This window comes from Protopterus annectens, chromosome 13.part0 (assembly GCF_019279795.1).
Source record: "Protopterus annectens isolate FY-2018-M chromosome 13.part0, PAN1.0, whole genome shotgun sequence".
NCBI classification, from domain to species: Eukaryota; Metazoa; Chordata; order Ceratodontiformes; family Protopteridae; genus Protopterus; species Protopterus annectens.
The window spans coordinates 806,905,137-806,931,991 of record NC_056747.1 but is presented as its reverse complement, the minus strand read 5'-3'; the positions used below and the strand labels follow the sequence as shown (position 1 = coordinate 806,931,991).

At 42.0% G+C, this 26,855-nt stretch overlaps 1 protein-coding gene across 1 annotated transcript in view; it reads right to left on the bottom strand.

Annotated features, from left to right (window-relative positions):
- Positions 1–1,833: 1,833 nt before the first annotated feature.
- The window catches only part of RPS6KB1 (ribosomal protein S6 kinase B1), a 1,830,003-nt gene continuing 1,804,981 nt past the window's right edge, over positions 1,834–26,855 (bottom strand). The window contains exon 14 of the mRNA XM_044054533.1: positions 1,834–3,309. Within this exon, the coding sequence (XP_043910468.1) occupies positions 3,069–3,309 (241 nt within the window). The 3' untranslated portion in view covers positions 1,834–3,068. The remainder of the gene's footprint in view (positions 3,310–26,855) is intronic.

Here is a 26,855-nt window from a genome sequence, read left to right as displayed (position 1 = left end):
AGTGCAAATGTTTTTCAGCACTAGAGTGTGGGGACTATTCCTAATATTTTGGCTCCAGCCTTGATTAAGTCTCATATTCTTAAATTCCATTTTTTTTCTGGTGACTGCTCCACTCCTCTCTCATCTCTGAAAGACAACGCTGATTTGAATGCCTAGCTACTCTAAACTATCTATACATTTCTAATGTAGTACTTTTCTCACCCATAATTAAGTCTTTGGCTCAGTGGGAAGAAGCATGTTAACAAAACACAAAAATATAAATGCTCACAAGACATGCACAAAGGAACAAACAGATGGAAGACAGCATGAGGAAGTTAGGCAAAGGGCTGACAGTACACAAGTACAAATGTTGAAACCAGCACAGAAGCATAGAGGGCTTCAAAGACATCTGCATTTTCCAGCAATACCATTATGTAACTAAACACATTTCTCTACAGCCTAAGAAATCTATGTCTTGAGATTATCAATTTAACAAAAAACACTGATGAAGATCCTGCAACTCTACAATGTCAAATGGTAAAGATTAGTGCTTATTAGGAATGTTAGCAGTATGATGCATGTAAGTAGTACGATGCCACTTTTAGAGTAAACAAAAAAAGCATGGCATCTTAGGATGCATTTAGGCCTACTTGAACTCCATATAAGGTCACACACAGAATGGTGATGGTATGCAAGACGACCACAGAATACTTTGGAAGAAAACAGAACCAGTGGACACCAGGACAGATGTGTAAAGCAAAGCATCATGAACACACTACAGAACAAATAATTGGAGAATAATTTCAGTAATGACTGACTGAAAAGCAGTGTTTCTTCTTATGAGAAAAATGAAAAACAATAGCCAGATCAGCTGAAATTCATATCCCAAGTTACAGGCACCCCTCACTAAGTAAGATTAAAGGACTATGTTAACAGTTATAAATTAATCTAACTAAATTAGTGCTGGTGACACATAGTGGTATGCTTCTCCGGTTCATAATGGCTTAAACATCTCAATTTCAAAGCAGCACCACAGCTTAGGACATGATAGAATAATGAACATAAAAACAGTTAAGGCATGCAAGTCCATGGTAACATTCAGATGCCAGTTGATTTTTTTCATCCTTAAACTATGGCTTTAATCCCGTGTTTTAAAATTTAGATAAACTGTGGCAAACTATTGTTTTAAATAAAATGTGCTGTGAAATGCTGTAAGTAATGATTATACATACACGTGCATCTAAATATCCAAGTCACAACAGAAGTATATTTACATATTCAGAAAAACAAAGAACTCAAATCAAATATACAATAATCAAGACTGCTTGTGGATCATCTATACATTCTGCATTTTAAAGTTTGGTAACTATGAACCTCTTTATCTCCTTTTAGGAAAATGGGCTGATTAAGGCGACAGAATCTGTGAGATAGCTTGCTTTTTATTTTGCAATGCTTTCATCTGCAGGTTGATTTGTACAGGGTAAACAAGAGTTAAATAGGTCCACATCATTCCAATTTTCTACAGAATCAAAAGGTATTGCAAAACCAGCCATTTCCTCTTGTCCCAACATGGGAAGACACTGGAAAAAAAAAAACGGCTTAGATTCTTATAATTTGATCAGTAAAGAACTGAATCCCCTGCGGTTTTATTAAAAGACCATAATAACTTCAGGCAGCTGCTGGCACAGACATCTGTATAGGCAAAACCTGCTCAAAAGGCAATGTTGCAGCTATATACACACACACACACACACACATACATACACACATATATATATATATATATATATATATATATATATATATACATACACACACACACACACATATATATATATATATATATATATATATACACACACACACACACACACACACACACACACACACACATATATACACACACACATACACGAGAAACAGGATTTATATGCTGCTTCTATACTTGCATAGGAAGATTACTGCCTTCATGTGGCAGCAATGAAGGCTCTTCAAAATTTAAAGCACTGTTCACAGTAGTCGTAAATCTTACCATTTACTTTGTTTTAGTACAGACTTAACAAGGCCTATTCTCTACCTAAAGGTAAAAAAAAAAATGCTGCCCAAGTAGGTCTGTTGACTTTCCTGAACCTGCAATGTGGGCTCTCTGCCAAAAGATTCAGCATAATCCAATGAAATTCCCACTATTTTTTCAGATTTCAGTTCCATGATGCTTTTAGTGTACATTTTCAGATGAGGAAGTAAATTTGTTACTTTTTATGTATTATACCAGATCAATCTGAGATCAGACACATACTTGTTAATTCAGTTTTCACACCTGCCACAACAGCGCAAAATTATTCAACTCAATCACACATTTAAGAGCCCTTTTTAGTAAATGGACTGCTAAACCAAACCTTCATTTAACTGGGAAAAATCAATCCTGATATAAAAGGTTTGGAAAGTCAAGTCTACTCAATTATTGAATACACAGACGTCTTCAGGTCATTACTTCCATACTATAAGACACATTTTTCATTGCAATATCATCATTAAAGTAGAAAATAAAAGGCTCAGTTAAATGTTCCAGTTGCTACCACTGGTCACAGAAATGTGAAGATACTGTCCACCTCTTTTGTTATGTCCCAGGACATGTGACAGTTAATGAGAGAGTACCAGCTGTCTTTCAAATCTTCTGGTTTCAGTCATATTTCCAATGTGCAGGCAATGCCAACTAGCAGTCTGGATACTTAGGGATGCTTAAGGGCTAATTACAGCCCATAGTAATACTGTTAAATTTAGCCATGTAAGTGGGATTAAATAAGTGGTAAACACCAGGCTGCCAAAGTAAGGACTGCGGAGTTGGCACAGAAGGAGCTCCAGGTTTATCACCTTGGCCCATTATTCTTCTGAAGTGTCCCTTTTAGAGACAAAAGAATTTCATTTTCAGAAATAAATCATTCATCTAAGCTTAATGGTTTCTTAGCACATTCTTCATAAGGGCCTGCAACTAGTCACTTTTCTTTCTGTTGCTAGTGTTTTCTCTCCACCTGTTGCTGACAGAATATCACAGACAAGCATGTAGAGTTTTGTACATGCATTTCTGAATATCATAGGTTCATACGTAAATGATCTGGTCGTTTTGACATCAAGGGAAACACCTGCTTTTTGAAAGGGAGAGAGTTCATGCCTGCAGGCTGCCTGATAGGGAGTGGTGCAGAAGCCTCGCCACACATTGTTACGTCCATTTGTTCACCTACTTCCATTGTATAGTCTGTAGATGACTGAACACCTGCTGCGCCAACTCCAGTACTTCTTAACCAGCTATCTCCAGGCATGTACTTGATGGGGCTGTTATCAGAAAGACAAATAAAAGAAAAAATAAACAAAATTTGCTTTCAAGTATATACAAAGATAAACTCTAGTCATGAAGTCACAGTGGGAAAAATAATACACTGCTTAACTGCAAACATATATACAACTGTTGAATACCCAGCTTTACTCTCTGGTACTACATGGCTTTAGACAGATTAACTTAAAAGTGAAATGGTTAAACTCTGCAGAGGAAAGGGCTAGAAATAGTAGCATTCTCTGTTTAAGTGCAAGCTGATGAGTTTGTATTGTACCAACACCCTCTTCAAAAAGTCCTGCTCAGCAGGAAGAGAAGGAAAAGCAAAAAGTGCCTCCAAAGGATAAAGATCAAAATGAACCCTGCTCATGAAAATAAAGGCATAAGCTATGGGAGGCAGGAAAGGATGGCAAGGTGACTAATGAGATAGGACAGTCATAAAAGTTAAACTAAAAAACAAGATTAGCTCTTTAACTGCTACCAGCTTTGAAAAAACTACAAAACGTAAACATGCTTTCATATAGAGTAGTTCTTATTAAATGCTCACTTATAAAAGCACAAACTGTACAAAAACCATGCTATTATTGACAGCTGCAAGAAGGGTGGGGAGTATGGGGCTGCAGTAAAGATTGCCAGTGTTATAAAACAGAAGTTATGTACTTACCATAACTTTGCATCTGTGTTGTCCAATTTCATTATGCATCACCACTGGGTCAATGGATTTGACCCAAGATCTGACTCAGATATTTCTTTCAGCCTTACAATCCGAGCCTCGAACTGCTCCTTCTCCCATAATGCCCCACTTCTTCTCTAACCCCTCAAATCGAGTTTCTGCCCTCTCAAAAGTGATTTAGATTTGTACTACTGGAAAAAAGAAAAGAAAGTGACCGTACTAAACTTAAACTGGGAACCTGTGGGCTTCCATATCCTATCTATCACTCTCAGTTGATTTAGGATGGGGAAAGGAGGGTGGGATGTAATGCATAATAAAACTGGACAACACAGATGCCAAGTTATGGTAAGTAAATAACTTCCAATCCGACGCCCATTTCATTATGCATTATGCATCACCATTGGGACAGAGTCCCCAGCTACGTAAACCCTGGGGGGCCCTCAAGGAAGGATATACCTGAGCACTGCTAAGCCAAAGGATGCTGTTTCTAGAAATAATACAGGCAAGTGAATGGTCTGGTTTCATATTTGTCTCTGTGGCAACCTTCGATATAAAGGAAGGATTCGTTCTGAGGGAGACTATCTCTGAAGAAGGAAATGTAAAATGGCTGGGAAGATGAAGCTTGCAATTCCGACATTCTCCTTGCTGAAGTAATGGCCACTAGAAAGGCAATCTTCTAAGATAAGAATTTTACATCACATGAGCTAGCAGGTTCAAAGGGTCTCTGAGCAAGACCTTGAAGCACAAGACTGAGATCCCAAGGAGGGGACGAATCTATTATTGGAGGTCTGACATGAAAGACTCCTCTCATGAAGACCCTGCATAACCTTGAAGTGGAGAGGGAAGATGAAAGACTGGTACCTTCCTATACATGAAAATTATTAATAGCTGCTAGTTGTAATTTTATAGTGGAAAAACTAGCTCCATGCTGAAAAAGTGAACTGAGAAACATATGAATATCCAAACCAGAAGCAGAAAAAGGATCAATATTCCGCTCAGACTCTCAAATGGAAAATCTCTTCCATTTACTATGATATACTCACTTGGTGAAGACTTCTGAGAGGCAAGTATAATTTCTCAAACCGGGGAGGCCAGCCTGGACTTTCATAGAATCACTGGAAGTGGAGAAACCAAGCGGTTAGTCTCAGGGATCGAAGATTGGGAACCTGATGTTCTAACGGATGGAAAATTAGATCCTGCCTGGGATCCAGTATCCATGAGGGATACTTGCTGTGAGAACGCAGGAAGGGTAAACCATACCTGACTAGGCCAGAAGGGGGCAATGAGGATTAGATTGGTCATCAACCTGCTGGCTTTCTACAAGACTTGAGGAATCAGGGAAATCGGAGGATAACCATAAAGGAAACCCGAGGCCATTTGTGTACTACAGCGTCCCTGGGTGACTCCCCCATGGGGATCAGAGTGAAGTATTTGCTGCAGTTGTTCAGGGGAGAGGCAAAGAGGTCGCAGCAAGGTTGGCCCCAAAAGCTGAATATTTGATTTGCTACTTATTGATTCAGGGACCACTCATGTGGACTTAAGATTGATCTGCACAGCCTGTCCGCCAGAATGTTGGACTCTCCTGGAATGTGCATTGCAATGAGAAATTGGTCTGAAGAGATCTCCCATTCCCAGACCCTCATGGCTTCCCTGCACAACAGGTATGATCAGGTTCCCCCCGCCTGCTGATGTACCAAACGACCGACATATTGTCTGTAAGAACTGCAATTGTTCCCAGAGGAAGGCAGTCTTGAAAGGCTTGCAATGTCAGAAGAACTGCCTTCATCTCTAGGACATTTATGTGCAATTTGGTCTCTGTCATGGATCATGTGCATTGGACCATCCTTCCTTGAAAATGCCCTCCACCCCCATCCCAACAGGGAACAGTCCGTGGTCACTGTGGTTATAAGTGGAGAAGTGGTAAAGGGTCTGCTGAGATGGAGGTTGTCTGTAAGCATTCACCACTGCAAATGATGGCGGCAAATCAGAGTTAGCCTAACTGGGGTTGACAATGGATGGTACAGAATAGATCATTGAACCGCTGGATCCACCAGAGAACTCGCATGAAGAAAGTACAGTTGTGTACACTTACCATAAATGTAGATGTTCGAGTGTATTCACTGTTGCAGTCATTACATTTGGGTAATCTGCTGGCAGGTTGCTCTCAGTCTGCCTGACTAACAAAGTCTTGGGTCCTGCGTCGGTTGCTGTCCCTTCTTCCATGATATCAGGTCGTCAGGGGTATAAAACATGCAGCCAATGCCATTTTAATCAGTTTTTCTTGCCCCAGATGTCAGGTGCCCCCCCAAATGGGGAGCAAAATATAAATATATATAAATATATATGCATGTAATTTAGAACACAACAAATATACCTCCAAATAAAAGCAAATACACCAAGAAAGCTTTTGAGCACAGTAAAAGAAAGAAGAGGTATAGTAAAATAAAAAAAAAACGGGGCTGGTGGGTGGGTAACCAGGACTGCAACAGTGAATACACTCGAACATCTACATTTATGGTAAGTGTACACAACTGTACTATGTTCTTCATGTTTCACTGTTGCAGTCATTACATTTGGGTAGAATCCCAAAGCTATGGTTGGGAGGATGGAATTATACCGCATTAGGAGCAGCTATAAGGCCCTGCAGGACAGCAGTGGGAAAAACCTGCTCTGGATTTACAGAAGAGAGGTAAATGGTAATGTTTGGTGAACGAATGAACTGAGCTCCAGGTAGCAGCTTCTAGAATGTCTCTGGTAGGAACCCCTCTGAGAAAGACCTGCAGAAGTAGATGCAGCCCTGGTGGAATGGGATCTAATCCCCTTGGGAATAGGTTTACCATGGTGCATGTAGCAGAAACAAATACAATGGGTTATCCATTTTGAAATAGTCTGCTTTGAAATAGCCTTTCCCTCTGCCCCTGCAGCAAATGCCACCAGTAATTGCTCAGATTTTGTCCTGTTTAAGTAGAATCTTAGTTGTCTGTGTACATCCAATGAATGCACAATCCGCTCACCCTTATTCTGTGATTTGGGAAAAAAGTTGGCAGATGAATGGTCTGATTAAGAGCCACACTAGACACCACTTTAAGCATAAAGGATGGATTGGTCCTAAGCGCCATCCCGTCTGGGTAAAAGATAATAAAAGGCTCCACTGCCATAAGAGCCTGTAGTTCTGAAATCCTTCTAGTTGAAGTGACTGCTAAAAGAAAAGCTGTCTTCCAAGAGAGAAATTTTATGCCTGCAGTAGCAGCTGGCTCAAAAGGTGGCAGGGTGAGCTTTTCCAATACAAAACTGAGGTCCCATGCAGGAGTTGGTGCTCTCCTGGGAGGTCTTAAATTTTTGGCCCCTCTGACATACTGCTTTAGCAGAGGATGAGAAAAGAGGGGAAGCTCTGTATTGTAATGAGCTGAAATGGCAGAGGCATGGATTTTTATGGAAGAGAAAGATAGGCCCTTGTGAAGCATCTCAGTTAAATATTGCAAAATCTGAGGAATATTGGGCATTGCTGTGCTTATTCCTTGTGCTTGGTTCCAGGCACAGAATCTTTCCCATTTATCAGGATAAGATTTTCTAGTACTAGGCCTTCTAGCCTCCAAAATGACATCCATCACAGCTTTGCTGAGAGATGTAACTGGTGAAATTAGTTGATTAGCCATGCTGCAAGATTCAGAGTTTGGAGCTGAGTGTACAGAATTTGATAATTCTGCTGAGACAGTAGATAAGGTGTCTGAGGCATTTACCATGGAGGAAGGTGTGACATAATGCGTAGGAGCGGGTACCAGTGTTGGCAAGGCCAGTCTGGAGCAATCAGAATAATTTTTGTTTTTTCTTCTCTGACTTTTAGTAAGACCTTGGAGAGGAGAGGCAGAGAGGGAAAGGCATAGACTGATCGTTTTTTCCAGCTGAAGGATAGAGCATCCACTTTCCAAGCTTTTTTTGTTATGAATTCTTGTGCAGAATTTGTCCAACTGACAGTTTTGGGGTGAGGCAAAAAGATCTATGTCTGGGCTCCCCCATTTGTGTGTCAACATGCTGAAGATTTGTGGATCCAGTTTCCATTTGTGTGGGTCCATAAGATTTCTGCTTAGTTCGTCTGCCAGAGTATTTTGCTTTCCTGGCAGGAATGGAGTTTGTAGATGTATTTGATAAATCAAAAACGTGTTCCACAAAGCCATGGCTAGTCTGCAAAGGGGGTAGGAATGGGTACCCCCCTGCTTGTTTATGTACCACATGACTGTGGTGCTGTCTGTCTTTATCAGTAGTTGTCCTGGATGAAGATAGTCATTGAAGGCTGTCAGAGCATTGTGTACAGCTAGCACCTCTTTCTGATTGATACATAGGTGCATTTGATTTGGGCTCCATTGGCCCTGAATGCATCTCCTGCCAGATGTGCCCCCCAAGCATAATCTGATGTGTCTGTAGTCAGGGTTTGGGTGGCAGGGGGTGGAATGAATGACGATCTCTTGTTTTGGTGACAGGCCTCTGCCCACCACAGGAACTCTTGCTGCAGGCAAGGAATGATAGGAATCATTGTTTCCAGGCTGTGACAATGTTGACTCCATAAGCTTTTTAGGTACCACTGAAGCTTCCTCATATGCAGTCTTGCATATGGTATTATTAGAATGCAGGAAACCATGAACCCCAAGGCCTGCAGAATTTTTCTTGCAGATAGCTGGGTTTTTGTGGCCACTTGTTTGAAGTAAGTCATTAATTGAATTTGTTTTTCTTGCGTAAGGTAAGTCATCTGGGCAGTTGTATTCAAGCTTGCACCCAGGAATGTAATTATTTGAGACGGTACCAGTTGTAATTTCTTTTCATTTATGGTGTACCCTGGACAAGTTAGAAGCCCTTTTACAAACACCAGATGTTTTAGAAGAGTGTCTTTGTTTTCTGCCTGAATTAGACAATTGTCCAGGTAAGGATAAATTTGAATGTTTCTTTGTCTGCAAAATGCAATTACTGGTGCCAGGCACTTTGTGGAGACCCTGGGCTCAGCAGATAAGCCAAAGGGCAGTGCAGAGAACTGGTAATGCAAATAGCCTGCTTTGAAGTCTAGAGTTACCAGCCAGGCATCCTTGCCTAGCATAGGCAGTAACTGTTGTATAGTCAGCATCCTGAATTTTGGAATGTCCAGAAATGTATTTAGAATGGATAAGTCCAGAATTGGACGCCATGATGTGTCTTTTCTGGGTACCAGGAAAAGTCTTGAATAAAAACCTTGCCCCTTTTCCTTTTCTGGTACTGGTTGAATAGCCCTCATATTCATGAGGGACATAACTTGTTTCTGGGCCTCTGCCCACTGATTTGGAGGAAGATATGGCCATCCATTTGGGATTGGCAACGTGTGGAAATGAAATCTGTATCCTTGGGATACTATATTTAAAACCCACTTGTCCTGGGTAATTAGTTGCCAATTTCTTGCATGAAGTGTCAGTTTCCCCCCCAAAGGGGCGGCCAAAAGTTAAGTGCTTGGTGATTGCAGAGGAAAGTCATTGAGACTGTTTACTGTAGGAAGGTGCCTTGTTACTTCCAGATTTGGAGGTGGAGGCACCCCATTGTTTTGTTCTACAAGTTCCTTGTGGCTGAAACCTGGAGCCTTTGGAGTGTCTGGGTTCGACCTGAGCAGCTCTGGTGGGTACTGGAAAGGATCAATTCTTAGTAGGCCAGTGCCTACTGAACCTGGGTGGCTGCACTTGTAGGAAATCTTTTACAGTTTGCATAGATTTAGCTTTATCTTCCATCTTTTTCAAAACTTCTTCTGCCTTATTACCAAATAGACTGTCCTGTTGTAAAGGAGCATCCAACAATTTTGCTTTAACATGATCAGGCAGATTTTGCTCCTTAAGCCAGCCAAGCATGCCTTCTTATCACAGATCTAGTTACAGCGGCCCTGCACGAGGCCTCCAAGGAATCAAAACCACATTGCAAAGTATGCTTCCCAACTTGTTCAGCTGAATGCAATAAATCCTGCAACTCTTTACTTTCCACACAGTCAGAGATCAACATCATTTTCTGTTTAAGTAAGCCCATGACATGCTGCTGATATTTAAGCATATGAAATTGACAGTTTAAAACCCTGATTGCCAAGGTTGCAAACCTTCTTACCCCATCTATCCAGTGCCCTGGAGTCTCTATCAGAAGGGGTAGTATTTTTAGCAGCAGAAGCCTTAACTCCCTTGGGACCCTGAGAAATGGTTTCAGGGTCAGCAGTAGGGTTTTTAAAGAGGAATTTGTGGGAGTCAGGAACCCTGTAATATCTGTCTGGCTTACTAGGAGCCGGAGGCAGGGAATCAGGAGCCATGCTGGATTCTGAGAAAATATCATCAACAATGTCTAGAACAGGAGGTATAGCCAAAGGCCTATGCTGAGGAAGAAGAAGGAAATCCCTAAGCCTCTTTTTAGATTCTGAGAAATCCTGACTCTCCCAGTGAAAGTGTTCCCTTAAGGTATGCAAAGTTTCTCCAAAAGAAAAGTCTTCAGGAGGAGAAGCAGAAGGGATGGAATCTTCTGCATCAGAGTCCTCATAAGGTGGAATAGATAATTCCTGATCAGAAGAGGAATCAGAAGAAATAGAAACCTGATCTGATGATTCATAGTCAGTGCCTTGCCTAGGCCTCTTAGCAGGAGGGGGATGGGAACCCCTGATCAAGGTAATTAAATCCTCAGCCAATTTGATCATTTGTTTTTTAGGCATAGGGGCCTGTGCACGTGGCCCAAGCGTCGGTTTTTTAGACATAGAAGTTGATTTTGGCCTAGGTTTTGAAGATGGCATCAGTTTAATATACAAATCTTTAGGCCTGAAAACACCCTCAGTAGCCAGTGCTTGCTCAGCGGCTCCGGACCCATCTAAGGTAGAGACATCCGCGGATTCAATACTTAAAGTATCTCACGGCATACTGGACTCCGAATGGGTCTCAGTAGAGGCCTGCGAATCAAAAGTAGCGGGTATCAGGGGCTGGGAAAGTGCCTCACTGAGTACTTGCAAACCGGCGACTGGCTTAGGAGAAGCTTTGTCGTCGGTTTTGGACCTTGACGGTCTGTCTCTGTCTTTTTCTTTGTGTTTTTTTTGTATTCCAGTAGTCGGACTGCTAACCGACGACATTTCTGGATAGTTAAATCTTGAGCCAAAATATTTTGAAGCAAAAATATACCGACGCTTAATAGTGCGTTGATTAAATTTAGCACAAAACCGACAACAAAGCACATTGTGGTCAGGAACTAGGCAAGGAATACAGTACAAATGAAAATCCTTATGAGGTATTTGCTTCCCACAAGTAATACAATTATTAACTTTTACTGACATCGGTAAGGAGCAAGAAAAAGTTTCCCCAATGGGGTACTTAGCTTTAGGTTGAAGACTTCGGTTTTGAAACTCGAAAATGAAAATTTCAGGAGTCGGCCGACCGGCACTTGCGAACTGCTTCTGCTTCGGGCACCGCGTGGCAAGAAAGACTAATGAAAATGGCATCGACTGCATGTTTTATACCCCTGATGACCTGACATCATGGAAGAAGGGACAGCAACCGACACAGGACCCAAGACTTTGTTAATCAGGCCCGACTGAGGGCAACCTGCCAGCAGATTACCCAAATGTAATGACTGCAACAGTGAAACAAGAAGAACATCTGGTTAGAGGGACCAGAAGAAAGGCAGCTGACATGGACCCTAGGGCCATGAGGACAAGCTGAGCTGATGGGGTAGGGGTATCTAGTAACAGTTGAACCTGCTGTCTCTAACATCTATTCCTCTGCAGAGGTAAGGCAGCTATCTATGTATTATGTTCAATTGCATTCATATGAATTGTATGTCCTGTACGGGAGACATCTTTGACTAACCAGATTCATTGCGATTCCCAGGCAACTGAAAAGTTGTACCATAACCTGAATGGCTCGAAGTAGCTGATGCCTTGTAGGTGCCATCAGGAGCCAATCGTCTAAGGATGGAAGCACCTGGAATCCTTGCAGATGGAGGTGGGCTGCAACCACTGCCATGCATTTGGTGAACACCCGGGGGCAGTGGTGAGACCAAAGGGCAATGCTTTGAATTGGTAATGACTGGATCTCAGCCAGAAGCGCAAATATCTCCTGGAGTGCCTATTTTGATATTATAGTACACGTCCTGGAGATCTATAGAGTACATACAACCGTCCTTGCATAGAAGCAGCAGAATGGACTGCACCATAACCATGCGGAACTTCAACTTCTTTACAGATAAATTTAGACTGCTCAAGTCCAAGATTAGTCGAAGGTCCCCTGTTTTCTTTGGCACCAAAAAGAGGCATAAGTTCTGCATCCTTGATGTTTGGTTGGGACCTCCTGGATGACTCTTTTCTAGAAGTTTCTGAATCTCTAGAAAGGCCTTCTCCCTTTGACTGGGTGGCACATTGGGGAGATATCTCCCAAAATTGGGAGGATGTAGGGAAAAGGGAATATAGTAACCTCTGGAAATTATATTCAACACCCAGCAGTCATTTGTTATGTTTGTCCAGGCATCTGGGTGTAACGATAGTCTGCCTCCGACTAGCTCCAAAATAGGACAGCTGTGCAGTGCCCTCAGAAGCACTAACAGGGCCTGTCGGAGAAGGGTTCTCTAAAGTCCTGATTTTATCAACCATTAAATCCTCTCTCCCTCTGCCTCTAGAAGAGGATTCATCCTGTGAATCCGAGAAAGACCCTTGAGACTTATGGAACACATCTTCTTCCCACTCCACTGGTTCCTGAAGAAGGTCCGTTTGGGGGAAGAAAACTTGATTCCTACGGCAGATGAGGTCTTACCTTCCTGTTCACTACGGGAAAGACTTTCGTTAACTGATGTCCCAAACAAGGAGGAACTGTCAAAGGGGGCATTAATGAATGATGCCTTAAAGGGGTCCACAACCCCGCATAGCCTTATCCAGGCATGTCTCCTACAGGCTATGCCTGAACCAGCAGGCTCCTTCCTCAGCATGGGAAATTAACCTCATCAAGGAATTAGTGATGGAGGACATAGTGGTCAGTTGCAGAGATACCTTCTTCAGGTCCTCCAACAAAGACTGTGTGAAAGAGTTTGTGATTTCCTTAATCAAGTCTCTTGGGAGGTGCATAAAGTGTGCAAAGTAATTTAATGCTCTCAGTGTAAAAGGAGCTGAAGCACAGAAGCACTTCCCATGTTTGTCCAAAGCACAAGACATGTTATTTGGGAGATGAACAGAGGAGCTCTGCTCAGCTAGCTCCTTCTTAGTGTCTGCAGACACCAAAATGGCATCAGCTGGAACACTTTATTTCAGAATGGATGGTCACTGGGGGGACTAAGGTATTTACCATTGCATTTAGGGATGGGCTCCATGGTGTCTGGCTCCTTCCAAGCCCGGCAGACGATAAGGTCAATGAGTTCGTCCACCCAGGACATAGATGAGCACTTCCTGAAGACCTCCAGGAACACTGATTCCTCAGAGGAAGGGGGGTGGGATGAATAACCACCCTTTTGCTTCAGTATTTCCAAGATATCACAGAGGAAGACATCATCGGGTCGAGATTAGGGGACCCTTCCCCCTCATCGAAGTCAGTGTCCTCTGTCAGTGACTCCAAAGGGGAGTCTGGGTGCTTCCTCTTGCACAGTCTCTTTCAATGAACATCCCTTATGGGATACTCAGGAGAGGAATCAGAAGAAAAGTGGACCTCTTCTTGAGGGTAGGTCTGGAGGCTCTCCTGGAGGGAATGACTATTGACGGGATGGATGGGAGCAAAGCTCTGATCAGGAAGGGATTGGGTATTACCTGGGGGAAGAGGGGCTGCATCTCGTGGTTTGGAGAAAGCCATCTCTGCTATCTGGAAGGCAGATGAAGCCAGGGAGGCCTGCCCCACCCCCACACTCTAAGAGCTGGAGCTACTAAAGGAGAAATAGGATGAAGCCACCCTGGATTAGACGCCACCAGTAGGCATCAAGCCCAAAATGTCAAGGGCCGAGGCCCCCAGGGGGAGGGATGGCTCTTAAAAGGCTGGAGCTGACACCAACCCTGAGGAGTCAGTACTGACGTCTCTGGTCCGGGACCTGCTCTAAACTGAGGGTATCGCAGCCAAGCTAGTCTGGGACACTGCTGGAGTCTAAGAAAGGCAGATTCCATGCTACGACGATGGCCCACTCAGGAACACCAGATCCTGAAATTCCGAAGCCAAGGGGTGGATCAGTGGAGGAGGTTGAAGGATCAGGGTTGGAGTTCTTACTGATCCTGCATGGGCTTTGAGGAAACACACATCATCCTGTCCATGTCTGAGTGGGACAGAGAAGAGGATCTCCAGGAAGCAGAAGAGTGTATGGACCTGAAAGTACAGTTCTGTACCTACCATAAATGTAGATGTCCGATAGGCATGCATCTGCAGTCCTTACAAATGGGTTGTCCTGTCGTCAGGCAGCCCTTCGGTTGGCCGGATTCCAAAGTCTGGGTCTGGCCTCGGCTGGTGTCGCACTTCACCCGACGTCATAGTGCAGTTCTTCGGGTATAAAGGCATCAGCCGACGCCATTTTCCTCAGTGTTTCTTGCCCCACATGCCAGGTGCCCTCTAGGAATGCTAAATTTGGATAATGCAAATGGTTCCAAATAGTAGAGAGCAAACAAAAAATAAGCATGTATGTACATATATACAAACAAATACACCATAATAGATTCCCCCAGCTAGCTACAAGATGGGCAAATACCCTAGGAGTACCACAGAGGGGAAGGAGGGTGGGTAATCCTGACTGCAGATGCATGCCTATCGGACATCTACATTTATGGTAGGTACAAAACTGTACTATGTCTTTCAAGGATGCATCTGCAGTCCTTACAAATGGGTAGAATACCATAGCCAAACTGGGGGAGGAGGAGAAATAATATTATGGTGTAGTTAAGATCCCGTGCAAAACAGCAGTGGCAAAACCTGCTCGGGATCTGGAGTATAAAGGTAAATTATAATGCTTGGCAAATGTATGCATGGAGCTCCAAGTAGCAGCCTCTAAAATGTCTTTGGTAGCCACTCCTCGTAGAAAAGCTGTGGTAGTGGCTGTTGCCCTTGTAGAGTGAGGTCTGATGTTTTCTGGAGTTTTCTTCCCATGGTAGGAGTAACAAAATCTAATGCAATTTCCTATCCACTTAGAGATTGTCTGTTTTGAAATTGCTTTTCCTTCCATTCCTGTTGCATATGCTACCAGTAGCTGGTCAGTTTTTCTATTGCCCTTGGTCCTGTCCAGGTAGTAGCGTAGTTGTCTATGTACATCCAAGGTATGCAACAGTCTTTCTCCCCTGTTCTGTGGGTTGGGGAAGAATGTAGGTAGATGGATAGCTTGATTTAAAGATACCCTGGAGACCACCTTTGGCATAAAAGTAGGATTTGTTCTCATGGACACTCTATCTTGATGGAAGATCAGGAAGGGCTGTACTGCCATTAATGCCTGTAGCTCAGATACCCTTCTTGCTGAAGTGATTGCAAGCAGGAAAGCAGTTTTCCATGATAAGTATTGTAAGTCTGCTGTTGCTGCTGGTTCGAAAGGAGGGAGTGTCAACTTTTCTAGCACAAAGTTCAAGTCCCATGCTGGCAATGGTGGTTTCCTAGGTGGTTTTACATTTTTAATTCCTCTCAGAAACTGCCTGAGCAGAGGATGTGAGAAGACTGGAGGATCCAAGTTGTATTCTGCTGAAACAGCTGATGCATGAATCTTAATGGAAGAATAGGACAGGCCGTTGTGGAAGAGCTCTGCCAAGTATTCCAGGATGTTGGCTATGTTTACCAGTGACACATTTTCTCCCTTTGCAGTACTCCAAATGTGATATCTTTTCCATTTTGCTGAATAATTTTTTCTTGTTGAGGGTCTGCGAGCCTCCAAGATAATGTCTTTAACCCTTTGGGATAAATTTGGGTTATTTGGTCTTATGCAATGTTCCAGGCAGACAGCTGCAGTGTTTTCAGGTTTGGATGCAGGGTGTTGTAGTTGTTCTGTGTTAACAGTAAGGGAACTAGAGGTAGAGTCCATATTTGCTCCCGAGACATGCTCCTCAGTAATGGGTACCAATGTTGCCTTGGCCAGTCTGGAGCTATCAGGATGATCCTTGGACGGTCCTCTTTGATTTTCAATAGCACCTTGTGCATCAAAGGAAGTGGTGGGAATGCATATGCTGTCAGGTTTTTCCAACTGAAAGATAGGGAAGTCCACTTTCCAAGCAAGTGGGTGGTACGTCCTTGTGCAGAATTTCTTCAGTTGGTGATTGCGTGGGGATGCAAATAAGTCTATTTCTGGTAGTCCCCACTTTCTTGTAATGGTTTTGAAGATGTCCGGATGCAGCATCCATTCGTGGGCATCCGTGGTAGTTCTGCTTAGCATGTCTGCTAGAATGTTTTCTTTTCCTGGCACAAAAATTGCTTGTAACTGAATGTTGAAGCTCAGGGCCACATTCCAGAGGTCCATTGCCATCCGGCATAGAGGGTACGAATGTGTGCCTCCCTGTTTGTTGATGTACCACATAACTGTGGTATTGTCTGTCCTTATCAACAGTTGACCTTGTCGGAGAAATGGTCTGAATGTCTGAATTGCCAGTTTTACTGCCAGCATTTCCTTTTGATTTATGTGTAGGTGCAGCTGGTCTTGAGTCCATAAGCCTTGTATGCACTTGTCCAGCATGTGCGCCCCCCAACCGAGGTCTGAGGCGTCCGTTGTGATGGTCTGGCTTGGTTGAGTGCTGTGGAAGGGCAGTCCTTTGTTTGATTGACAGGCCTGAGCCCACCATTGGAATTCTTGTTTCAGGCATGGGATTATTGGAATTTGGGTTTCTAGGCTGTGCTTGTGCTGAGACCATAAATTCCTTAGGTACCACTGTAACTTTCTCATATGCAGTCTGGCATGTGGAACCAATATTATGCAGGATGCCATGAAACCCAAGGCTTGCAGGACTTTTCTTGCTGTTAGCTGGTTCTGCTTTGTTAATGCCAAGAAGTAGAGAGGGAGTTGCTCCTGTTTTTCTACTGTTAGGAATGCCATTTGTTTTAGAGCTTCTGCCTTTTGATTTGGAGGTAGGTTTGGCATTCCTCTCTTCCTTGGTAGAGTATGGAAGTGAAACCTGTAACCTTGGTCTATTGTCTGCAAAATCCACTTGTCTCCTGTGATGTAATGCCAGTTTACTGAAAATAAGGCTAGCTTCCCGCCTAACGGTGCTTCTAGTTGTTCCCTGGTAGGCGGTGCCAGAGCCAAGTCACTGTGATTGTCCTGTAGTAGTGGTGGTGGCTGTATCTGTGGCTGTACCTCGCTGGTTGTTAGCCTGCCACTGGCGTCCCCTGTAGGCACCTCTGGATTGACCTCTGCCTCTTGAGCGCCTATTCCTGCCTCTCTGAGCTCTGGAGGTGTCTGGAAAGGACCAATTCTTGGAGGGCCAATTCCTGCTAAACCTTGGAGGTTGGACCTGTAAGAAATCTTTCACTGTCTGGACAGATTTTGCCTTTTCTTCCATCATCTACAGCACCTGTTGTGCAGGAGAGCCAAACAAATTGATCTTGTCCATGGGAGCATCTAGTAGCTTTGATTTGACATGGTCTGGTAAGGCCTGCTCTTTTAACCATGCATGTCTTCTGATCACTGTGCCAGTCATGGCTGATCTAAAGGAAGCCTCCAGTGCATCATAGCCGCATTTTAAGGAATGATTACTGACCTGCTGAATGTTATGTACCATTTCCTGAACAGATTTTTTTGTCTAATGGTTCATCCGAGGACAGCTTTTTAGTTAACTGGTCTAACATAAATTCTTGATACTGGATCATGTAGAATTGACAGTTCAAGGCCCTAGCTGAAAGAGTAGCAGAAGTGTAAACTTTTTTACCCCATCTCTCTAAGGACTTGGATTCCCTTTCAGAGGGGAGGGGGTTTTTTGGCAGAGGTAGCTGCTACAGCCTTAGGTCCCTGGGACATAGTTTTGGGATCTGCAAAAGGAGCCTTATACAAATGATAATGTGTGTCCGGGACCCTGTAGTACCTATCGGGCTTAGCAGGGGCCGGAGGTAGTGAATCAGGAGCAGTACAAGCATCATTAAATGCATCATCCACAACAGAGAGAACTGGAGGGATGGCTAAAGGTCTATGCTGTGGTAAATGCAGAAAGGTTCTAAGCCTTTTTCTAGAGTCTGAAAAATCCTGGCCCTGCCACTGAAATTGTTCCCTCATAGCATGCAAGGTTTCCCCAAAGGAAAATTCCTCAGGCGGAGAGGCAGAAGGAATGGACTCTTCAGCATCAGAGTCTTCATAAGGGGAGAAAGGGCCCTCTGGAGGGTTTGTATTATCTGAATCATCAGAGGAGTCATCTGTAGAAACTGGCTCAGGGGGCTCTGCTCTAGGCCTCTTCTCTGGAGGTGGGTGAGAGGCCCTGTCTGGGTGAGGTTGGGATCCCCAGATCAAAGAAATGAGATCCTCTGCTAGACTAAGCATTTGTGAACTAGAGCTAGGCCTGTGAGAGGGGGTCTTAGCAGGCACAGATTTAGTAGATTTAGCTGCTTTAGCCCTGGCAAAGGCCTTAATCGACATGGTTGCAGGTGGCCTAGCAGCTCCACGTGCAGGGGTTGAAATATCCAAGGGGATAGTATCAGATAATTCCTGGGAACCTGCAAGAGCAGGTGGGATTTCAGAAGCCGATTCCACCAGGTTGGATGAGGCCTCGGTAGGAGGTAAGTTTTCGGCTGAAGGAAGAACCGCAAGCTCGGTTTCAGCTGAAACCGAGACACTCGCGGTTGGCTTAACCGCGGTTTTGGCCGAAACCGCAGACCGCGAGTGTCGGTCCTTTTCCTTGCGCTTTTTAGATATTTGCGTAGTCGGAGGATCCGACGGCATAATGTAAGCAAAATCGGAGCCGAAAAACTCCTCAGCAAATTCCGACCGACGTCTAAGCGTCCGTCGGTTAAAAGAAGCACAGGCTAGACAAGCTGCTACGTCGTGGTCTGGGCCTAAACAAGGTAAACAGTAAGAGTGGAAATCTTTATGAGGTATTTGTTTCCCACAAGTTAAACAGTTATTCACTTTTTCTGACATCGGCTGAGGCAAGAAAGAGTCCCCAACGGGTACTTAGCTTTAGAAGTCTTCGGTAGTAGTAGAAGTATTCGGTAGTAGTAATCTCTGGTTCTGACCGACCGGCACTTGCGAACAGCTTCTGCTTCGGGCGCCACGCGGCAAGAAAGACTGAGGAAAATGGCGTCGGCTGATGCCTTTATACCCGAAGAACTGCAGCTATGACGTCGGGTGAAGTGCGACACCAGCCGAGGCCAGACCCAGACTTTGGAATCCGGCCGACCGAAGGGCTGCCTGACGACAGGACAACCCATTTGTAAGGACTGCAGATGCATCCTTGAAGGACATCGGAGACAGACTGGTCCGGACAGACGAGCCAGGGGAGGGAGATTTGCTCCAATGTAGATGGAGAATATGACTCTGGGATCTCCGATCTGGGTGTTTCTGATCCAAGGAAGCTTGCTCCACAGACAAGGAGCTTTGGATCCACACCACTTGTGTGGGATCTAAAAGGCTGCATGGATCCAAGGGCTGAGGATCCAACAACAAGGACGTCTTGATTGGCGCTGGCTCTACCAGTTCAGAAGAGCTTCTCAAATCCGAAGAGATGTGAGGGCAAGCGGGGATCTGATGTAGAAGAATCCGACAATTTTTGGCGCTTCTCTGGCAAAGAAGTTCTGGACCACGGGGCAGCACAGGGGGCACGCTTCTTTGAAATGGGCATCTGAGCTCCAGAGGTAGGTAAGAGTCCTCTTAAAATTAACTTGTTATGCCGATCAGCAAGGGCTCGAGCATTGAAGGCCGCACAGATGTCGCACTGGACCTCCAAGTGTCCTTGTCCAAGACAATAAATGCACCTCTGGTTCGCATCCGGCTGGTGAATCTTACGCCAACAAGAGGCGCACATATTGAAACTGGTGGGTTTGTCAGAACCTGCAGGTTTGTTCGACATACCGAAAGCGGACTCACACGCACAAGCACGGACACACACTAACACCAACTTAATCTCTAAAGGAAAAAATAACGGGAGAGATTTTTTTTTTTTTTTTTTTTTTACAAAAGAAAGAAAAGGATAAAGGGGAGAACTGTTGGAGAGAAAAGGAGGGTTGGAAACTACTCTAAAGCCAGCGATAAACTTGAAAGAAATTAGCTAAGAATGGAGAGGAGGAATAAGGAACTAAATGTGGCAAAGATATAACTAGAGAGACTAAGGTAGAATTTGATATAGGCTAGGAAAAAAAGATAACACACTCACCTGAGTCAGAGGCTGCGGAATTGCATCTCTGATGGAAGGCAGCAAACAAGATCTGGGGGGGGGTGTTAGAGAAGAAGTGGGGCATTATGGGAGAGGGGGGAGTTTGAAGCTTAGATCGTAAGGCTGGAAGAATTGGCCAAGTCGGATCCAAGGTTGGAAACGTAGACCCAGCTGTGATGCATAATGAAATAGACATCAGATCATTTTACTTACTTTTTTACCATTCCCTACCCCCTTAAACATTTATGAGGATGGAAATCTCTATAACCATGTTTGCATGGAGAGTTGCTTATTTTTTCTTTTACCTTCACCTGCTCTCTTCACTGCCACTGCGTATTCATGAGTACGAACCTCCCCAACCTCAACAGCATAATAAGGAATAAAAGCAGTTACAATTTTGAGAGGGTAGGGATCATCATCATAAACACCCAGTATTGTAGGAACACAAAAGTGAACAAAGCTAATTATGTAAACAAAACTGCATGTGGTAAGTGAAAATCCACCAAACAATGAAAGTAAACCAACCATATTCTTTACTGAATCAGAAACAAACACTAAAAATCAAGAAAGACTCTAGCAGCAAATAACTGGTAAAACAATTTAGCACTTTCATCCCAGATGTTAGTTATCAGGGACTTCTTCAGAACAAATCTTGTTTGACATTACTTATATATATACACACACACACACACACATATATAGATCCATATCAGATTCACGACAGAACACTTACCTGAAGACTAGATCACCGAGACCACATCGTTGACAACATATCACCGACAAAGGCAAGTATAACTACTGTGGAACAGAATATATTCCCGTTTCCGCAATAAAATAAAACCACAAGAAACATGTATATAGAAGGGGGGCAAGCCCCCCTGCACCCCCATGTGGGGAGCTGCACCCCCCACGCCCCTACTTAAATATTCCAACCCAGACATCGCACCACATTGCGGAAACGGGAATACATCTCGTTCCGCACTACTTATACTTACCATTGTCGTAGATCTGCTCTGTCGGTGATGTGGTCTCGGTGATCTCATCTTCAGGTAAGTGTTCTTTCGTGGAACTAATAGGTTCTCATATATATATATATATATATATATATAAGTGACGGCAAGTAATAAATCACCTGTTACCAATAATTCATGACCTTGTAATTTAACTCAATGCATTTCATAAAGCTAATCCATTTGAAAAATACATCTATTTAAAAAAATACATCTGTTCAATAACTTAACAAATTAATAATAACTAATTTTATAAACCCTTATCAGTATAACAAGTTATACAACTTTGTTAAAAATGCTAAGGTGTCACTCTTCACATCCAATATCAAATCTATGGGAAGTGAAAGAAGGAAAATTCTAATAGAAATTAGTTAAATTATGATATCTGCCTTGGTGTACCCTACATTATATAAACATTTTGTCAAGAAGAACCTGATGCAAAGTTAATACATAGTGTTTATAAAAATCACCAAAGTACACAGTTATACAAATTGATAAATTGTTAAAAATATGTACACAGTTACGTTTCTCAGTCCTACTGTTGAGCACGTAAATACCGTATAAAATGAATGAACAAACTTAAAAACTATATTCAGAAAAAAAATATTTAAAAAATATATGTAATGCTATGCACACTAAAATGGTTTGTAAATGTGTATAAATTATTATTAAAAAGAAATAGTATAAACACAAAACCATTGCTCTGTCCTATAAAAGGTCAAATAATTGGCTTCCCATTATCAAAGCTTAGCTGATCATAACTTTAATAATGGTGTAATAGAAATGTGCTCATTCAGGTTTGGGAGGGATTCTATGTTTAGCCGCAGCAGCCACAGGAATTCACTATACTCAAGTTTTGTTTTCCCAGTCCCCCTCCCCTCAGGTTAATCGGGATTTTTTTCAAAATGTCAAACTTAAATTTATCAAAAGTTCTACAACTTAAATTATTTTTGTACAAAGCACTGTTTGTATTTTGTTACTGAATGTCATATAAGTGCTCATAAATTTTATGTGTGTTCTGTTTTACCAATGTAGAAACCTGAACAACCCATAGATTTAGCCACAGAAATGACCCCAGTGGTCGAACAACTTCTCTTTTGTAACATAACACATTTGTTCACTATAATGTCCAATATTACCTTATCACTAATATTGTCATCAATATTACCTTATTTTTGGAGCTTTCCCCTCCTGGACCTCTGCTGAAAATGGGGCCTACCCAGTCGGACTTTCCTGGTAATCAAAAATCAATAAATCAAATCAATCAATCTCCTGCTAAAATGTATAAGCATTGTTTACAGTATCCACATTTTGTAGTCCCCTTAAATTCATTCTTGCAAAGCTCTCTATTAAAAGTGTCTTGAAGCTTTTCTAATAAACCTTTAAAATTAAAAGCCATTTTATATACAAAGTTGGGCCTATCACCTACAGTGGTGAAAATAAGTTTCCCCTTGTAATGGTCCAGTTCTTTTCTACATTGCTCTTAGCTCTTGACTTCCTTAGTTTGGCTGTTGAATTGTAGGACTAAAGCTTGTTCATAATTGGGGTAATTTCTGTCATCTACTGAATTATGAACATTATAATCATGCACAAAACCCACTCTGAGGAGTGGTTTATATTTATCTTTCCATTACTATAAAACTTCATCAAAAATGGTCAAACATATTCACAGGATATTCCCTTTCTAAAAACATTCCCTTGAGTTTATCCATTTGAATAAGTAATTTTTCTTTTGCAGGTACTCTTACACACTGGCTTTTCACAAAGCTCTTCTGGTAAGTAAAGGTATGGAAAATAAAATAGTGTAGGGGTCTATATCAGTTAATCAAACCACCTAATCATCGAATACCTCTTTGTCGATCCCTTTTTGTCGAAGCTACACTTCAGCGAATGGACTTTTCAGCGAAACTTCCCCTGGGATAAGCAATGGTAGGCCAACCTAGCAATGTGAAAAAAATCGTAAAATTTAAAACCTACCCAGGTGGGGGGCTGCACCCCCCCAACTAAATATACCAACTCCGAGATTGCACTACAGTGGGGAAAAGTGCAAACTCCAAATGATGGCTTACCACTGGGTATCCCTGGGATAAGTTTCTCTGAAAAGCCTGCTCGCTGATGTGTAGTTTCAATAAAAAGGGGTCGACAAAGAGGTATTCAATGATTAGGCAGTTCGACGAAGTGAAGTAGACCCAGTGTAGTTATGGATTACTGAAAGTAGGTTAACAGAAAATAGTGGAAAGAAAACCCGATTCAGAGCGCTACAAGGTTGTATCCAAATAACTGATACTTTCACTGTTGAAGTGATAAGTGAATTTAAAAAAAATCAGGTGTACTACTCAAACAGTGAAACAATTGATGCATTTTGTGAAATGGGCCACACCATAAAATAAAAACATTGTCATGGAATCATGAATATAATTTGCGATATTTTCAAAGGTCACTATTAAAACAAATGCATTTTCCCATGCCCGTGACACCAAATTTGTATAAATGGGGGTATAAGCCACTCCCACAGCAACCCCTCTAATTTGTTTGAAAATTTCTCCTTTGAAATAAATAAAATTACTGTATAAAACTAAACAGGTGCTCTTTATAATTAAATTGTCATCTGAGTTGAGAAAATCACAGTAATTCAAATTCTAATGAAATAAAATAGGGCCTTCTTTATTAGTTATGCAAGTAAACAACTCTACTATATCAACTGTTAAAAAAACATATTTTTGGCCCAAAGATCTGATGTGAGCCTACCTAAAAAAAAATCTCAAGAAACCTTTAATAAGTGTTTTTTTTGTTTTTTGTATAACAAAATAGGTTTAAGTACACAATCCAGAAATACTGCTAATGGGTATGTTTTGGATCCCTGGGCTGCCACAATAAGTCTAAATGGGGGGTTTAAAATACATTTGTAAGCCTTAGGTATACCAAAGATTGTAGGTATACAAGGATAAGAGGTGGTTAAAAAATTAAATGTTGGAGGTTAAATTCTCTTATCCAAAAGAAATGTCTCAACTGTCAAATCTATTTCCTATACACAATGTTCACTTCATTTCTAAAAAAGTATGTACATGTTGCACCTTCAAACAAAATATCGAACATAGCAGTCGTGTAGTCAAAGATGTTATATATTTACAATGCCTCTGCCTTTGTCAGGCTTCATTATTCTAATCGAAGTATCCATCCTAATTTCACTGAGTATATCCTTTTCTTTGTCATTTAAATTAGATTTACAAAGATACTTACTTGTACATGCCCATCCTATACAATCTTCTTCACAGGCTTTCTCAAATGTATGAACGATGGGATGTAGGGGTAGGCTGAGGGCACTCTTTCTTAAAACTAATACTTTGATGGTCTCTACTATGGTCACACCATGTTTGCAAAGTACTGCTGAATTTAATTTTCTGGTGAACAATTTGAGTTAATCTAAATAATCAGTTAAATCAAATTTTTTAGTTAGAATAAATTTATACCCTTTTTCAAATAACAAAATGATCTTCAGTAATATATATATGACTGTAACGAAATATCTTAAAACTGCTGTGGGTTAAAAACACTCCTTCATAGTCAAAGACTATCAATTCTTTTTCCTCCTAACCCTTCCTCTCTTGGGTGGTTTGCAATTTTTGTGATGATTCTGGTAAATCAGATAAGAGTCATCTTTCCAACCCTGAGGAAACTCCCTGTGATTGGGCCCATATCCCTTAGTTGGTTTGCCTGACTTGCAAGTCTTTCAGACCTAATGGGGGTAGATCTCTAATCCGACAGTTTCAATATTATTCTGATCATCATCTGGAAGCCCTAATGGCTCTTGATGGTTGACTCCCTATGTAGCTAGACTGTTGACCTGCTCAGTATTAAACCCAACATTAGGTGATCTAAAGGCCTTCTCCTAAAAATATTATCATGTTTTCTTTTATCAGCTTTGACAGAGATATTTTCAAACATGTCATGATGAATTTCAAATAAATCTGCCTTTATAAATTTCTCTAATACTTCCACTTCCTTAATAGTGCATCATAGGTACATTTACTCTTTTTCATAATTCCATTAGTTTGAAGCCAAATTTTATAAACTCAGTTTAATACAGGTTGTCAATATCCATCCCTGCTGAAAATCTGAAAACCCGTAATCCTTGTGGCATGACTTTCTTCTTAATATATTGTATTTAAACATTGTCTAGTTGCAAACTTCTAAGCTTGCCAAGTTTGTTCTCCAAGTTGCATATATTCCTTTTAAGCAATGATGGAAATTGTTCATAATTATGTAAGTAAAATGCACATAACATTCTTATTTGCTCTTTGCAGTGCAGCCAATCCTTGCTACAATTACAGATGAAGGAGGTGGACAACTGCATTCACTTGGCTCATGTACACTACCTCTAAACTGCCAGCAGATATTGGAGAAAATTAAGTTTGTTCCTCTTAATGGATGCTAGGGTTGTACATATGGTACAGATGTCATAGCAGGGTTCTCTAACACTGCAACAAAAGAAGTGGATCTACCTGGTTTGCAAATGAATAAGGGGGTGGGTGACTTCCAGAATGGAGAACTAATTGTGGAGATTACATTATGTACATATGTATGCATATGGAATGAAACTTGCATGTACTTTGTAGAGATGTGACTTTTTTTTTTTTTGCTGAGGGTTAGGCTGCTCAACAGACTGTGCTAAAACAAAAGGGAAGAAACTTTATATGGTTGTGAGGATGATGACACTGGGGGGAAACTGTATATGACTGGGATGCTGTTGATACTGGGGAGAAACTGTATATGGTTATGCTGCTGTTGATTACTGTTTTTATAAAGTTCATGTATGCACTCGTAGTAGGTCAAGGTGTGTGTGTGTGTGTGTGTGTGTGTGTGTGTGTGTGTGTGTGTGTGTGCGTGTGCGTGTGTGTGAGAAATCCACAGGCAATATGATTAGCTGTTTTATGACTGACACTCAAAAGTGTGATCACAAAACAGTCCAACTGTCAAAAAAGCAACACAATGGAAAACCTTAAAAGATGTAAAATAAGGAGCTATACCCTCCACCTCTGCTACTTATATGTACTAAGGGAAAGACTGCTGTATGTCAGGGAAAACATAAATCCCAGAAATATTGCTGACTCAGTCTTTAAAAGTGAATCCCTGGAATTGCGTATTAGACTGTTAGTCACAACTGTTTTGCCCTTAAGCCTGACCTGTATATTATAAATACAAAACGACAGCATGTGAAGATGGAGGTAGAACGTTACTGATTTAATATATGCCTCAAACAGTTTAAAGGTGTTTGTCAGTCCTGTATGCCATGACCCAAAGGCCCCTTCAGAATTTTTCTAAGTGCTTAATCGGACACACTGAACATGTGTGGTGTTCCAGACGGCTGTCCAGCAGCAGACACTTTAGGTACTAACTGACGTGTGACAAGACAGACAGATCCAGCAGTGTCCTCTGATTCAGAGAGGTTTGGGACTCTGTATGCTTGATGGCAAGGATATATGATACTTAGCCATATTTTAAATGTGTGTCCTAGATGAAAGGGCAGTTTTGTGATATTCTCAGACATAATTCAGGCAACACAGATTATCTAAGGAAGAACAGTCAAAAATACTGGTTTCCATGTGGCAGTTGTAA